The sequence below is a fragment of the Megascapheus bottae genome, chromosome 25, assembly GCF_031878675.1.
Source record: "Megascapheus bottae isolate mThoBot1 chromosome 25, mThoBot2.hap1, whole genome shotgun sequence".
NCBI classification, from domain to species: Eukaryota; Metazoa; Chordata; class Mammalia; order Rodentia; family Geomyidae; genus Megascapheus; species Megascapheus bottae.
Genome location: NC_143533.1, coordinates 4356264 through 4371983, shown reverse-complemented (window position 1 = coordinate 4371983; position 15720 = coordinate 4356264). Strand labels below are relative to the sequence as shown.

Genomic DNA, 15720 nt, shown 5'->3' with positions numbered 1-15720 from the left:
CTCCCTCTTAGAAGAACAACCCACCAGCTGGCCCCGAGTGGGGAAGGGAAGGGGTTAGAAGGAATAAGTGGCAGGCAGCTGGGAGAACAGACACCCCACTCCCTCCTCTTACTCCTTCCTCCCCACCCACAGATCCCTGCTCGGAGGTTTCTCTTGACAACCAATAGCCTCAGTCTGGAATTGCAAGGAGATTTCCTCTAAAATATAACGGTGAGTTGGTTGGGGGTGGGGGGGAGGCCTCCCCATAGGGTGGACCCAAGGCATCCTCCTTCCCCCATGCAGGGCCCCACGCTGGCATGAATGTCAGGGGCTTCAAGTTTCCCTAAATATAGGTCCCTGCTGCGGGATCTGTGGTGAGGAAAGGGCAGGGGTTACAGAGAAGGTTGGGGACACAGGCGCGGGGGAGGGCGAGGGCTGCCTTATAACCCAGCCCAGACCCTCGGGGCTCACTGCAGACCGCGAGCCTCCGCCGGCCCCTCCGCTCCTCGCCTGGCTGCAGGTGGGCTTGGGCCCCCGGGGTAGGGTGGTTTTCTGCCCGAAGAACGGGAAAGCGCAGGGGAGGAGGACAGCTCAGGAGCTGATTTCGTTTTGGAGAAGGAGATCAGGCCCGGGGGAGCCCTTCCTCAGGGACCTGTTTAGGCAATACAGGGCCAGCCCGAGCCGGCCATTCTCCCCTGCTCAGGTTCTCGCGGCCTAGCCTGCGCCACCCCGGCGCAGCGCGCGTGCGTGCGCCCCGGGCCGGATCAGGGCCGAGGGGCGCCGGCCGGGGACAGGCCCAGCGCGGGGAGGCCCCGCCGCCTTCTTCCGCTCCCGGCGCGCCCACCTGCCGCCCGTCCCTCGGTCTCTCGCGCCCGGCCCACGGGCGAGGCCGGCTAACGCCCGACCACGCCACTCGGTGAGGGTGGAGGTGGAGGCCGGAAGCGACGCTGGGAGGGAGGACAGCGCGCTGCCCCGTCCCTCCGGGGCCCCGCGCCCGCCCCGTCCTCCCGGAGGCCGCAGTTCCCGCTGAGTCACCGCGCTGGCCCGCACGCGGCGGCGGGGGGAACACGTGGGCAGGCCCGGCGGCCCGCGGGATGTGGCCCGAGTCACGTCCAGGGGGGCGGCGGCGGGCGGGGTCGCCGCGCTCGAGCCCCGCCCCGCCCGGGCGCCGCCCCGGCCCCGCGGCTGCGGGAGGCGGCGCTCTCCGCTCCTCGCTCGCCATTGGCGGCTTCGCGGCCCCGGGCCGGGAAGGACCCGGGAGGAGCCCGGCGGAGGGCGGAGCGGTGCCTTTAAAAGGCCCGGTGCCCGCCCCCGCCCGCCCCCTCGGCACTGAATAGGCTGCGTTCTCTTGGAACGCCGCAGAGCCGAGTCCTGGTGACTGCGCTCGCGTTCTTACGTCCGTCCGCCTGCCCTCCGGCCGCCGCCGCCTCCGGCCCGCCGCCCACCCCCTCCGAGCCAGGTGAGCGCCCCTCGCCACGTGCGCAGGCCGGCGATCTCGGGAAGGGTCCCAGGTCGTGGCGAAGCCCCCGATCCCCCCCCACTGCATGCGGGCATCCTTCCCCCCTCCCCCCTGTCCCGGGCTGCGCTCCTCGGCTCCGCTGCGCAACGCCGCCGCTCTGCTCGCTGAGTCACGGCGGGGGAGGAAGCAGGACGATGGGCCATTTTTCTGTATATGTAGATATATCCCACCCAGGGACTCTCCGATGCAAAGCATTAGGGTCCCCTTTCCTCCCTCGAAATCCCCAGCGGCCGCGGGGTGGGAGCCCAGCGCGCACACCACCGCAGATGGGGGTGGGGGCGCCCTCCCGCCCGGCCTGGCTTCCGAGCCGAGGGGAAACCCCTCGCAGCCCGGGTGATCCATTAACACCTTCCTTGTCTTTCCTGCTCCATGACCTTGTTTCCGAGCTGTTTTCTGCCGAAGTCACGCACTTTTTAAGGGAAGGGATGGGGCGCTTGTCTCCATCACGTCCTCCAGTTAGGTCAAAAACCTTCCCTTCTTTTGGGCTTCTTCCATTAAATGGCTCTAGGGCCTTTTTCCTAATCCCCTCCCCCTCCCGGGGAGGGGGAGAAGTCTGACCTTGGGATGTCCTTGAGACCTGGGCCAGCCCTGGGATTCTTGATTGGATTGGATAGGGTTGATGACAGTGAAGATCTGGATTCTAATCTCAGATCTGGCTCTTGGGTGGCTGTGTGGTTCCAGCACAGATCTTTCTCTTCTCTGGGCTCTTTTACACGAAGATATTGCGCCCTCTGCCCTACTCATACCTGACCTTTAAATTCTGAAATACTCCGGTTCAATTTTGTTTCTAGGAAGGTGACCCCATGGCAACGCGCAGGCCAGATGGGTCCAGCCTCAACGTGACCCGCCTGTCTCTGGCTCTGGCTTTTTCCTTTCCCCCAGTTGTCAGTGGGAGAACCCACTCTCTGGGCAACAACACCCAGCTACAAAGAGAGTTAGGACAGGTACAGGAGGAGGCAGGCATAGTATAAGGAAGAGCTGGGGATAAGACTGCCCCAGGACATGCCCGGTGTGGGGCAGGGGAGGCCGGGAACCTCCACCCTGACCTCTAGGCAAGGAAACCTGACCATAGGGGTTATGAGAAAATCCACCTGATCAGGCCTTGCTTCCTCCATGCAGGAACTTGCTGTCACCACCACCATGCCCTACCCATACCCAGCGCTTACTCCGGAGCAGAAGAAGGAGCTATCGGACATCGCTCATCGCATTGTGGCTCCGGGCAAGGGCATCCTGGCTGCAGATGAGTCCACTGGTGCGGTGCCGGCAGGAGTCAGGGTGGCAGAACCAGGATTGGTAGTGACAGGCTGATCCTCTTAACCCTCCCTTGTGGCCCTGTTTCCAGGAAGCATTGCCAAGCGGCTGCAGTCCATTGGAACTGAGAACACCGAGGAGAACCGCCGCTTCTACCGCCAGCTGCTTCTGACGGCAGATGACCGAGTGAACCCCTGCATTGGAGGGGTCATCCTCTTCCACGAAACACTCTACCAGAAGGCGGATGATGGGCGCCCCTTCCCCCAAGTTATCAAATCCAAGGGTGGTGTCGTGGGCATTAAGGTGAGACAGCAGGGCAGAACAGGATATGGGTTAGGGGTTTGGAGACGTGTGTGCAAACCACTCCAGACTTCTGGGACTTAGTCCCTTGTTCCCCTTGAAATAATTTCTTGCAGTCCTATGGATGGAACCTAGGCCCTTCCTGAATTAGCCTGGAGATGGCATGGGGGTGGAGGGCATCTTTAGTTTTGCAATTCCATTAACATTCCTGTCAGTTACTATCCCAGTGTGTCCTGCCTCACAGGCCTGGGTGGCCGGACACCCTCCGAAAGGCAGGAAAGAGGTCAAGTCACTGTTGGGGGAGGGGTTCTGTAGCGTAGGACAGTGTTTTAGATCATCATTCCTTGTCCCAACAGGTAGATAAGGGCGTGGTGCCCCTGGCCGGAACAAATGGCGAGACCACCACCCAAGGTGAGGACATTATTGGGCTTCTTCCCCTTTGCAGGCAGCTTGCCCACGCTTGGGGCTTTGGGGGAAAAAAAGTTAGTGAAGTCCCACACCACATTCCTGCATGCTCTGTCCTTTTGTCTCCTCTCCAGGGCTGGATGGACTATCTGAGCGCTGTGCCCAATACAAGAAGGACGGAGCTGACTTTGCCAAATGGCGTTGTGTGCTGAAGATTGGGGAACACACTCCCTCAGCCCTTGCCATTATGGAAAATGCCAACGTTCTGGCCCGTTATGCCAGTATCTGTCAGCAGGTGGGATTGGACTACAGGTCCCTAGCAGGCCACCTCCTACCTCATTTGATTATGGGCTAGCTTGCTGACCATCTGCTAGGCTCTCTCCCCTCCTCCACAGCAACTCTTGCCAATACTCCAGGAGCAGGCTACTCTGCAAGACAGAGGGGCAGAGTGGGATTGTGTGGGCAGATCTGAGATTTTGTTTTGCTTGTAATCCACTGAGCTTTGAAGCCTTGAGTCCCTGTCATCAAGATAACATCTTGGCCAGTGGCTGGGGTAACTATAGGGTGGGGTCCCTTACAGCTCTGTCCCTCTCACCACAGAATGGCATCGTGCCCATTGTGGAGCCTGAGATTCTCCCTGATGGGGACCATGACTTGAAGCGCTGTCAGTATGTAACTGAGAAGGTAAGTGACCTGTCCCACGTGGCTGGGCCTGGGCTCTGGGCCAATTGGTCCTCCATCCCACCCACCGTGTTCTTGCTCTTAACCGGCTCCAGGTGCTGGCTGCTGTCTACAAGGCTCTGAGCGACCACCACATCTACCTGGAAGGCACCTTGCTGAAGCCAAACATGGTCACCCCTGGCCACGCCTGCACCCAGAAGTACTCCAATGAGGAGATTGCCATGGCCACCGTCACAGCGCTACGCCGCACAGTGCCCCCTGCTGTCACCGGTGAGGCCTGTCCCCTCACCCTGGCAGTTGGGGGGGGGGGGTGTATCAGAATTGGCCCTTGGATCCCAGTTGGTCTGCTGTGAAAGGCAGTTCCTAGCTGCTGTCACCCCCCAACTCCCATCTCTGACTCAAGTCCTGCCCTTGTTCTCCAGGGGTCACCTTTTTGTCTGGAGGACAGAGTGAGGAAGAAGCAACCATCAATCTCAACGCCATCAATAAGTGTCCCTTGCTGAAGCCATGGGCTCTGACCTTTTCCTATGGCCGAGCCCTGCAGGCCTCTGCCCTGAAGGCCTGGGGTGGGAAGAAGGAGAACCTGAAGGCAGCCCAGGAGGAGTACGTCAAGCGAGCTCTGGTAAGGCTGGGGGAAGGTAGGTGGGCATCTGGCAAGCGGAAGGGCTCTGAGGAGAAAGAAACCTCACTCTCTCTCTCCTTTCCCCTCTCAGGCCAATAGCCTGGCCTGCCAAGGGAAGTACACTCCAAGCGGGCAGGCTGGCGCTGCAGCCAGCGAGTCCCTCTTCGTCTCCAACCACGCCTACTAAGCTGAGGTGTTGAAGCTGCCCCCCCCCCTCGACACTCCAGGCCCCTGCTTCACCCACTCCCTCTTAAGGAGGGGGCCTCATGAGGACTCCAGGCTCTTTCCCATCATTCTTGCCTCCTTTGTGACTTGGTGTGTGGTGTTGTCTGTGAGCGCTAACTCCATCACCCCTTCCAGCCCACTGCCAATAAACAGCTATTGAAGGGGGAGTCTGTCTGGTTTGTGGCTTCTAAGATGGGGTCGAGGGATAGGAGGGTTGCAGAAAAGGAAAGAATCCTTGTGTTAATTCACCCTAGGAAGGAGAAGGATGAAGGAGCGGGTAGGATGGTGCTGCAGTCTCTTACTTGACCAGGGCTTTAAGCAAGCCAGCTACTGGGGCAAGGGAAACTTCAGCCTTAGCCTCACTTGTAAGCCCAGAACTCAAGGAAAAGCAACCATGCCAAAATTAGCTACCTCTGAAAGCTGTCCTCTTCTAGGTGCGGTGCCAGTTCATGAATCTTAACATTGCACGGTTCCTCCACTGAAGCAGGATATTTAACCCATTATCTCCTGAATTCCATTCTTCAGCTTCTTTCCCATCTGGGGAGCTGATAGCTCACATCTGTGATCCCAGCTACTGATAAGTAGAATCTGTCCCCAAAACAAATGATGGGCTGGAAGTATGGCTCAAAACTATTAACACCTGCCTAGCAAATACAGGGCCCTGATTTCACACCCCTGGGCTTCCAGCTCTGGGAATATACTTCAGAAATGGCAGAATGCTTGCCTGAGCATAGCAAGCTCAAGGCCCTGAGTTCAAATTCCAGCACTTGGCAAAAATGCTAGAATTTGAAATAGCTTAGTCTCCTTTAGGCAATAGAACCCTCCATGTTGCAGATACCTTGAAACTCTTGTGGAGCTCAGGATCCAGATTAAGAACAGTTTGTGAATTGTATCCCATGAAATTCAAGTGGGGCCCCATATTTATCCCATGCCTTGAACCCTTGCCAGTTTTGGGTGTGTCGTAATAACTACACCAGTTTATAGCTGCTGTAGATCCTGATCATAACTAGGGAACTGGTTAGTCTTGCTGTTTCATTTCCTGCAATCTCTCCCTGTCCTTTCCTGGTCTGGATTCTTTCCAGACCAGGAAATACTGACCTTTCTGGTCTTTATATATAGATATATAAAACTCCTGTGGTGATCCTCATAAAATTAACTTCCAATTACCTAGAGCTTCAGAAACTTGGTCTCCAGCAAAACTTTTGTAGCTGCTTCCCTGGCCAATAAATAGTTCAGTGATAGAATAATACCTAACATTTACAAGACTAGGTTCATTGCACTGCTAGGAAAAAACACAAACCCATCCCTCATGCCCAGCTCTCAACAAAATGAAGTGAATAAAAGTTAACGTCATCCAGGCCCTGTAATTTAGCAACTTGAGTCTCTAATCCCAGCTGTTGGGGAAATGCATCACTTGGCTAGAGGCCAGTCCCCCAACTCAATAAGCTGGGTGGACCTGGTGGTACAATCAAAAGTGGGACACAGGACTCAAAAGACTTATGTGTGTGGCTCAAGTGGTACAGCAGCCAGCCTTGAGTAGAAAAAGCCAAGCAAGACTACAAGGCTTTGTGCCAGCACAAAAATGAATGCACAGAAGCTGGATTACTTGAAGGTCATTGGTAAATGTTTGAAGGTAAATGGTTTACTCTGGGCTGGGAATGTGGCTTAGTTGGTAAAGTGCTTGTCTAGCATTCATGAAGTCCCCCGGTTCAATTCTTTGGTACCACATACACAGAAAAAAGCCGGAAGTGTTGTGCTTCCACCTTAAGGAGATTTGAACCTAGCTATATTCCTAGTTCTAGTGTCTTGTTTCCCACCTCCCCACCCCCAAGGTTTCTGGACATCAGATTGAATTAGGCCCTGAATTCAAGCCCAGCACTGGCAATAATATATGCATATATATTAGGGAAGCAGAGGACTTACAATATGACAGTTTAGAGTGTGTTTGGTGTTAATTTTGTAACAATCTGATGTCCAGAAACCCTGGGGGGGTGGGGAGGTGGGACTAGAACTATGAATATAGCTAGATTCAAATCTCCTTAAGGTGGAAACAAAAACAAAAAAAAAAAAACTCAGGCAAAAGCAAGGAATGTGGAATCCAGGGGGCTGTGCTGGTGTAGGCACTGGCATGGGGTGAGAAAGGTGGACCCCTTCTTCTGTAGCCTAAGCTGGCCTCCAATTTGTAATGCTTTTGTTTCAGCCTCCCAAGTGGTGGGGTTGCAGACATGCACCACAACGCCCAGCGTTAGCAGCTTCCTCTTGGCCCCTGACATTTTTGTTGTTGCCAGTCCTGGGGCCTTGAACTCAGGGCCCGGGCACCATTCCTGAGCTTTTTTTTTTTTTTTTTTTTTTTTTTTGCTCAAGGCTAGCACTCCACCACTTGAACCACAGCACCACTTCTGGTTTTTTGTTTATGTGGTCCTGAGGAATCAAACCCAGGACTTCATGCATGCTAGGCAAGCACTCCACCACTGAGCCCCATTCCCAGTCCTGGGCTGGTATTTCTTCATGCACTAAACAAATGCTTACAAGTGCCTATGGCAATGGCCCTCGATTGTTTTGTTTCGTTCGCCCCCTGTCCTGTGTCCTGGGGCGCTCGCCCTGATCTTCGCTTGCTGAAGGCTCTACCACTTGAGCCACATTCCCAGCCCAAGCCATGGCCCTTGCAAACGCTAGCGCTGCAATGGCGGGCCCAGGAAGTTTCACCCCTGCAGTCGGGGGAGATGGGGAGCGACAAGACCATCAGGGCCTCCTCCCATGCTGTCCCCAAGCTGGACCATCCGCCGTGAGTCTGGATGGCTAACGGTCCGGGCAGCGGCGACTTCCGGTTCCTTGCGCCTCCCCTCCCCCACCCCGCCTGGAGAACGACTGGAAGGGCGCGGCGAGGGCGGGGACGTGTGTATGACGTCACGTCCGGTGCGCGGCGGAACTGGCCTCCCTTTGCTTCCGCGGCGGGGCCGGAAGTAGAAGCGGCTGTGGCGGCGGCCCAAAGCGGAGGGAAGGAGGGAGGCAGGAAGCCCGAGAGCCCGAGCCGGGGTCGCAGCGGCGCGGTAAGAGTCAGAGATCCCTCCAGGCCACCGTCCTTAGCGCGGGGTCGCGGGGTTCGATGGGAGTTAGCGGGGGCTGCGGCCTGGGCGGTGGGACGCTGGGGGACCCGGCGCCGATGTGAGGGGAGGCCGGGGTGGGGGGCGCCGGGTCAGCCCCAGAATCGAGTCGCCCCCCCCCCCCCGCGCCCCGTACGTACACTCTGAGCCCGCGAGCTCGTCTTCGCCTTCCCCAGGAGACCCCTGTGCGGCGCGGAGGGGGCGGCGGCCCCGACTCTGACCCGCGCCGGGGGGAGAGCGGTGGGCCATGGCGGAGATCAGCGACCTGGACCGGCAGATCGAGCAGCTGCGGCGCTGCGAGCTCATCAAGGAGAGCGAAGTCAAGGCCCTCTGTGCCAAGGCCAGGTGAGCCCGGGGGGTCAGGCGCGGGGACGGAGACCCCAGCGGAGAACTTGGGGTTCGCCCCATTCTGGAAGCGTCCCCTGAGAAGAGCGGAATGGGACCACCAGCCTCGAGGGACACAGTTGATGTGCTGGAGGAAAGCAGAGAACGAGAAAGACATTTGAGAAATACTAGATGGTGTGTTGCCGGTGGAGTTAGGACTCAAGAAAAGTACTTAAAGTACTTAAGAAACTCAGAGAGGGTCCCAGCTCATCTGTCCCGGCCAACAGGGAAGCCTTCTCCTCGCAGTCTGGACGAAGAAGGTGATAGATGAGTGATTGTCGGCCAGAATAAACGTTAAAAAGCTAGAATGCTGAAGACCCCGTGGGTTATAAAATTCTCTTATTGCCATCAGCAACGCTTAAAGAGAGGTCGGTGGTTTGTCCCCGTTTTAGAAGTGAAGACTCATTGTTCTAAGTTACTTCAAAGTGAAGCCAGTTTTTTGTGTCCTGACCTTTTTTCAGTCCCTGCTGCACAAAGGGGGACTTGGATTACTGTTCTTGTTTTAATGTGCGAGTGTATGATAAATTACTGGCGAATAAGTAGTAGAATGATGTGGAGAGAGGCCTGATTCAGAAGAGTTTAATGGGAAATGCAAGGAAGTAATAGTTAAAGGTCCAGATTTAGGAATAAGAGGACATGGTGGTCTTGAGATGTAACTTCATGTATACATAAAGTAGGGGTCATTGTGCTCATTAATTAAAGGTAAGTTTAAAGATTCCTTCAGTGGGTTGTGCTGGAGGTGAATTTAGCAGTTTGGTAGCAGTCAGTGTTGACAGTGAGATGGTATAGTTGGCCATGTTGGAAGATGATGCTATACAGGGGTTGAAGCAATCAGAAACATTCCAGGTGAGCCTGGAAAGATGGAGATAGTCTGGCTAGCTGATGGGGATTACTTGGAAGGAAGGGCCTTCCCAGAGACCAGGATAACAGGTGAAGAGGCAAATAAGCTGTTCCTTCTAGGGAACTTTTTACCTGTGGCTTCTACTAGGCTGGTAAACTATAGGAGAAAAGATAAAGAACTGGTAGCATATCCAGTACAAGTTTTCTCCACTGTCACCTCTGCTCCTGTGAGGTTGGAATTGTTTTTCTCTGTTTAACTGGAAACTTGAGAGTGCCAGGGACTTGACTCAGGTCATCCTATGATAAAGTAGCTGCGCTGATGGCCGGGAGTTTGGCCTAGTGGTTAAAGTGCTTGCCTAGCATGCATGGAGACCTGGGTTCAATTCCTTGGTACCACATAACATAGAAAAAAGCCAGAAGTGGTGCTGAGGCTCAAGTGGTAGAGCTCTAGCCTTGAGAAAGTCCAAGGACAGTGCTCAGGCCCTGAGCTCAATCCCAGGACTGGCAAAAAAAAAAAAAAAGTAGCTTGTTTGACTCTGTCCCTCACAGAGATTCTGAAGCCCATCGGGGCTGAATTTGATTAACAGCCTTTGTCCCTTTAAAATACCAGACCGAGGCAGTTCACCAGTTCACCCTGGGTCACATCTGTAACTCTATCCAGAAGGTGGAGATGCAGAGGATCATGGTTCTATACCAGCCCAGGTCAAAAAAAAGTTAGTAAGGCCCTCCATCTCAGTCAATAAACCAGGTGTGGTGGCGAATATCTGTTATCTCAGCTACTGGGGAGGCTACAGGTAGGAGGATTGTGGTCTGAGGCCGCCCCAGGCATGAAAGCCTACATGACATGTAACAGCTTAAAAAAAAGGGCTGAGTCAGGGCCTCGAAAGCTAGAGTACCTGCCCAGCAAGTGCAAGGATCTGAGTTCAGACTCCAGTATCATAAAGAAAGCTGAGGAGGAAATGGGGGGAATAAGGACGGGAAAAGCAGCCCGGCTGGGCTCTACTGCTTTATAAGGCAAGACAGTCTCCCTGCCTAGACTAGCTTGTGGGAAGTTTTAGTGACCCCCCTCTGCTTTGGCACTAATTTGCATTTTAGGAACTTTGCTATTACCACCCCCCAAAATAATCTAATCTTCCTTTCCCTCACTGGGATGTGCCAGTGTGGTAGAGATGGTGGGCAATGCTTGCGTGGTATCTTGTAGTTTTAGGTTTTGATAGAAGAGGAAGCAACGAGCTATGAAGGACTGGGCCGGCTATCCTGCCTTGTTGAGCAGTGACTGAACTGAGGCCTGAGTTTGCCACTGCTTTCCCATTCTGAAAGAACAGTGTAGCACTTTGCCGTGGCTTGTTGCAGACACTCTTCACTGAAGCGGGCACTGGTGGTAGCTTATACATTTATTCCTAGCTCCTTAGGAAGCTGAGATCTGAGGGGTGTGGTTTGAAGTTAGCTTGGCAAATAAGAGAGAGTCCTAATCTCCTATTGACCAGCAAAAAAGCTGGAGCTGGAGGTATGGTTTGAATGATAGAGCTCCAGCTGTGAGCAAAAACAAAGCAAAATAAAACCCCAAGGCCCTAAGTACAAGCTCTAGTACTAACACCAAAAAAAAAAAAGCTCAGCGTGTGCATAGATTATATTAAACCCTGAGAACCACAAGGCCTCCAGTGTCTGAGCAGATGAACACATTAGAAGAGTGAGCTTTTGAATCTCCTCTTCAGTGTGAATCTCTTCTCTGGCACCATTAGCAGTATAGTCCTTTGACCTTGACCTATGAGTTTCTGAAATCATGAGACTAAGATGGGATTCTGTGTAGCCACTTCTTGCTGGTATGTTAGTTGTGGAAGTAAAAATGAGTACCAGTGAGTTACCAAAAGCCTGCAAAATCCACAAAATCCTTCTCTCCAATAAAGCACCAAAAATACTGCAGGTGGCACGGTGGCTCAAGTGGTAGAGTCAGGGACAGTGCCCAAGCCATGGGTTCGATCCCTAGTATAGTATCAACACTGAAAAAATAAATAGAAAAGCTTCTCCGTGGAATGACATTCCTCCCCATCAGATTCCATACAAGTGAGAGAGCCCATGTGCCGTGTGGCATCTCAGACCACTACTAGAACTTCTTCCTGTTTCCAGAGGGCTGAGGCACACTTCCCTTGTTGAGAGACATTGCTGAACTGCTATTTGCTGAGCTCAGAGGACTCATGGCCTAGTGGGAAGAGACTGGCCTCCCCTAGCAGAGTAGCTTGATAATAAGTGAGCCCCAGCCTGTGGTGTGTAATTGGAGCCCAAACTGCAGCCTTTCCCTGGGACATACTGAGGCCCTGCTGCTGAGGACAGTTGCTTGGTGGTGTGGGTCCTGCACAGGTCTCTCTCCCTACTGTCCTGGCACAGTTTGCCGGTGCTCACACTCACCCCTGCGCTTCTCATTGGTCCACACCTTGGCAGTGCATGTTGCATTGTTCACATTGGCCATCTTGTAACTGACTCCATAACTGTGCTCCGGATCATAAAGGAAATCCAGAAGTCCTCCCTGCCTCTCCACTCAGGCTGGTGACAGTGGGACAGGCATCGTTTTGAAGGTGACTGGGCTCTAGCCCTTGTGTCGCCCGTTTGGTAGGGCTTCAACTCAGGCCACGCCCTGCTGGCAGCAGGTTGCGGTAGAAGGATGTGGAGGGCTGTAGTCAGCAGATCCTAGGGTAGTTGGCCACTTCATTCCTGCCCCCTAGAGGTTCGTGGACTACTTCATGTTCTCACCCCCCACCGCCCCTTAAGAGATCATGAGTTGGGCTGGGCCAGCTGTAGTGACCCTGCTCTTTTGTTTACAGAGAGATCTTGGTAGAGGAGAGCAACGTGCAGAGGGTGGACTCACCGGTCACGGTGAGTACCTGCTGTCCCTGCTTGGCCCCTTAGATACCCTTAGTGGCTCCACAAGGCCACTTTTCATTCCTGAAAACCCAGGAAGCCCCATGTCGTGTCCCCTAACCCCCTGCTGCCATCTCGCCACCTAAAGATCAAGATTTGAAACCAGGCTGGTCAGATAAAATTCATCTCCACTTACCAAAAAGCCAAGTGCTCAAGTGGTAGAGCGCCGGCCCTCTGTTCAAGCTCAAGTACTAGCTGTAGATGTAGCTTAGCGGCAGAGCACTTGCTAGTCTATATGAGGTCCGTCCAGGGTTCCATCCCCAGCACCACAAAAAAGAGGAGAGGTAATGTTGAACCTGGCTTAAGTGGTAGAGTACCTAATAAGTAACTGAAAGGCCTTGAATTCAAACTCCAGTAACCGCCAAAGCAGACAAGCTGGACACTGGTCACTATAATCCTACCTACTCAGGAGGGTGAGATTTGGAGGATTCAAGTTCCAGGCCAGCCCAGACAAAAGTTTTTTGTTTTTTGGGTTCTTTTGGCCAGTCCTGGGGGTTGAACTCGGGGCCTGGGCACTGTCCCTAAGTTTCTTTTACTAAGGCTAGTACTCTACCATTTGCACCATAGCGCCACTTTCTGCTCTTTCTGTTTATGTGGTACTGAGGAATTGAACCCAGGGCTTCATACATGCTGGACAATCACTCTACCACTGAGCCACATTCCCAACCCCCAGACAAAAGTTTGTAAGACTTTATCTCAATAAAGTGTGGTGACATGCCATTCAGCTACATCAGGCTCTCGTGGAAAAATGAGACCTTAGAAGTGGGAATTTTGATTTGGAGGAAGATCCTCTTAGTTGGGGCAGAAGAACTCTTAATTTGGTGGAGTGCTTCTAGTCACGTGTTTCTGAGGCCTTGTCAGCAATTTTCTGCTGGGGATATGAAAAGAATTGGGGGGGTGGAGATCAAGTTGTGAGAGATGCGGGTCTCTCTGGAAACTTAATACTGTCTTGCTCAGAGCAGTTAGTTAACACTTGCTGTGGGGATGGGGGTTATGGAGATGGCTAGATGGGCCTGCAGCCAAGTGGTCCAAAGTGGTACAAGTGTTCATGCTCTTGGAAGCTTTGAAAGCTAGACACTGGGGACAAAAGGTCTGCCCCTTTGTTCCCTCCGGTGCCAGACTGCCTTCTTCCTTCCTAGGTGTGTGGTGACATCCACGGACAGTTCTATGACCTTAAGGAGCTGTTCAGAGTGAGTGGGGAAGCAGCTGGGAGTGGGCCGTGGGGCAGCTGAGAGATCCATGGGCCGAGAGCAGAATCTCGACTTCCCTGTATATAGGGCTCAGAAGTCAGTGGGCGTTGGGTGAAAGAAAGGTAAGACCCAGCCACTGTGCTGGGGCAGGGTGCTTCCGGTCCACGCAAAACCATCTTCCTCTGTCTAGGTGGGTGGTGATGTCCCTGAGACCAACTACCTCTTCATGGGGGACTTTGTGGATCGTGGTTTCTACAGCGTCGAAACCTTCCTCCTGCTGTTGGCCCTCAAGGTAGGCGTGTGTGGCCACGTCTGCACCCTGTCTGCATCCTCCCAGCCCTCTCCATGCCTGCCGCTTGCCACCCACAGTGGGCAGGCAAAAGCCTTCACCTCTACTAAGGCCATCCAGCCTGCCTCCGGGGAGAATGGCACAGTGTGGGCCAGGACGGTGGTGACTGGAGCTGGTGGCATGTGGCGTTGGGGAAGGGACCGGTGGAGAGATAGACTGCACCCAACCCTGGTGTTGGTGTTCCGCCACCGCTAGGTCCGCTACCCTGACCGCATCACCCTCATCCGGGGCAACCACGAGAGCCGCCAGATCACGCAGGTCTATGGTTTCTACGACGAGTGCCTGCGCAAGTACGGCTCGGTGACCGTGTGGCGCTACTGCACTGAGATCTTTGACTACCTCAGCCTGTCGGCCATCATCGATGGCAAGGTAGGCTGGCTCCAGGCTCCTCGGGGATGGAGATCTGGTGCGCTCTTGGCCAGTACCTCCCTTCCCTCTGGCATGTGTCTCCCTTCCAGATCTTCTGTGTGCACGGGGGCCTCTCACCCTCCATCCAGACCCTGGACCAGATCCGGACGATTGACCGAAAACAAGAGGTACCCCATGATGGGCCCATGTGTGACCTCCTGTGGTCCGACCCCGAAGGTGAGGCTGGGCAGGTGGGTGCCCCTGGCTTGTCTAGGTGGACAGAAGCAAGGGCTCGAAAGGCCAGTTAGACTGGGGAGGAGCAGGACGAGGCAGAGCCACATGTGCTGTATCTTCCACCTGCCTGGCTGGACCTGTAAGGAGCATGCAGCGTGGGGGGGGGGGGGGTAGGGGCTGAGTGGTAGGAGCATGCGTACTGAGGCTGAGGGCTGGCTCAATGGGAAGTGGCTTCAGAGGTAAGGCCCCCAGAATGGTAGCTCCCTGAAGACCCCCTCATTTGGTAGGGTTCCCTGCCAGCAGGGAATAGAGCTGAGATTTCAAATCAGATCCACTCTGTCCTGCCATTCCCAGCCTGATTTCTGTGAACCTCACAGATGGGGGAACAATGCAGTGGTGGTCACTGTAACCAGGCAGTCACAGCCTCTGGGCCTTCTGGGTGGAGCTCACCTGTCCTGGCATTTGCCATCCTGTCCTGTCCTCAGAACCCGCAGAGCCCCTGTGGGTCCATAGAACAGCGTGGTGCCCTCTGGGACTGGGTCTGGGGCAGCAGGCAGAGGATCTTGAGCCCTGCCCCCCCCACCCCTGCCTTCCACCTCAGATACCACAGGCTGGGGTGTGAGCCCCCGGGGGGCCGGCTACCTGTTTGGCAGTGATGTGGTGGCCCAGTTCAACGCAGCCAATGACATTGACATGATCTGCCGTGCCCACCAACTGGTGATGGAAGGTTACAAGTGGCACTTCAACGAGACCGTGCTCACTGTGTGGTCCGCACCCAACTACTGCTACCGGTGAGCTGGCCGTGGAGAGATGTGGGCGGGAGCAGGGATGGGGATCTAGGCCAGCCCGTAACTGCTGCTCCTGTGTCCAGCTGTGGGAATGTGGCAGCCATCTTGGAGCTGGATGAACATCTCCAGAAAGACTTCATCATCTTTGAGGCCGCTCCCCAGGAGACACGGGGCATCCCTTCCAAGAAGCCCGTGGCCGACTACTTCCTGTGACCCCTCGGCTTGCCTCTCAGCCTCTCTGGCCCTTGGAGCACTGTGACTGCCCTCTCCTCAGCTGGAGGCTGGGCGTGGAGGGGCTCCCAGCTCTGCTCTCCCCAGGGTGAGGACTTTATCGGGAGACATTGGACCCTCGGCCCCAGGCTCCTCTCCTTTCTCCCCACTCGAACCATGAAGTTTCCAGTCTTTTTTTTTTTTTTTCTTTTTTCTTTTTTTGTTTGTTTTTAGATAAAAGTTTTGAGAAAAAAGAAGAAAAAAAAATTCTAATAAAAGAAGAAAAATGGTGTTGGGGTTTGTGCCAGACTGGGTTAGGGAGCAGAGGTGCTGGCCTGGGATGTGGGGTGACATGCTTCAGTCCAGACTGCAGGA

At 54.6% G+C, this 15720-nt stretch overlaps 2 protein-coding genes across 5 annotated transcripts; both read left to right on the top strand.

Moving 5' to 3' along the window:
• The first annotated feature begins 132 nt into the window (after window positions 1-132).
• On the top strand, window positions 133-5149 carry Aldoa (aldolase, fructose-bisphosphate A). 4 transcript variants are annotated; one of them, XM_090357943.1, is made up of 9 exons: window positions 133-210; window positions 2618-2750; window positions 2841-3052; window positions 3406-3460; window positions 3589-3749; window positions 4055-4138; window positions 4231-4405; window positions 4558-4757; window positions 4849-5149. In XM_090357943.1, exons 2-9 carry the CDS (start codon window positions 2639-2641, stop codon window positions 4942-4944), a joined length of 1095 nt encoding a protein of 364 aa, XP_090214069.1. In that variant the 5' UTR covers window positions 133-210; window positions 2618-2638; the 3' UTR covers window positions 4945-5149. The 4 variants fall into 4 exon arrangements, with proteins under 4 accessions (XP_090214069.1, XP_090214070.1, XP_090214068.1 ...); XM_090357944.1 differs by lacking the exon at window positions 133-210 and adding an exon at window positions 476-499; XM_090357942.1 differs by lacking the exon at window positions 133-210 and adding an exon at window positions 1294-1438.
• A 2773-nt stretch (window positions 5150-7922) lies between these two features.
• On the top strand, window positions 7923-15635 carry Ppp4c (protein phosphatase 4 catalytic subunit). Its single transcript, XM_090357938.1, has 9 exons — window positions 7923-8032; window positions 8263-8431; window positions 12130-12181; window positions 13366-13416; window positions 13607-13708; window positions 13961-14134; window positions 14224-14350; window positions 14949-15138; window positions 15219-15635. The coding sequence occupies exons 2-9, from the start codon at window positions 8334-8336 to the stop codon at window positions 15346-15348; spliced, it is 924 nt and encodes a 307-aa protein (XP_090214064.1). The 5' UTR covers window positions 7923-8032; window positions 8263-8333; the 3' UTR covers window positions 15349-15635.
• Window positions 15636-15720: the final 85 nt, after the last annotated feature.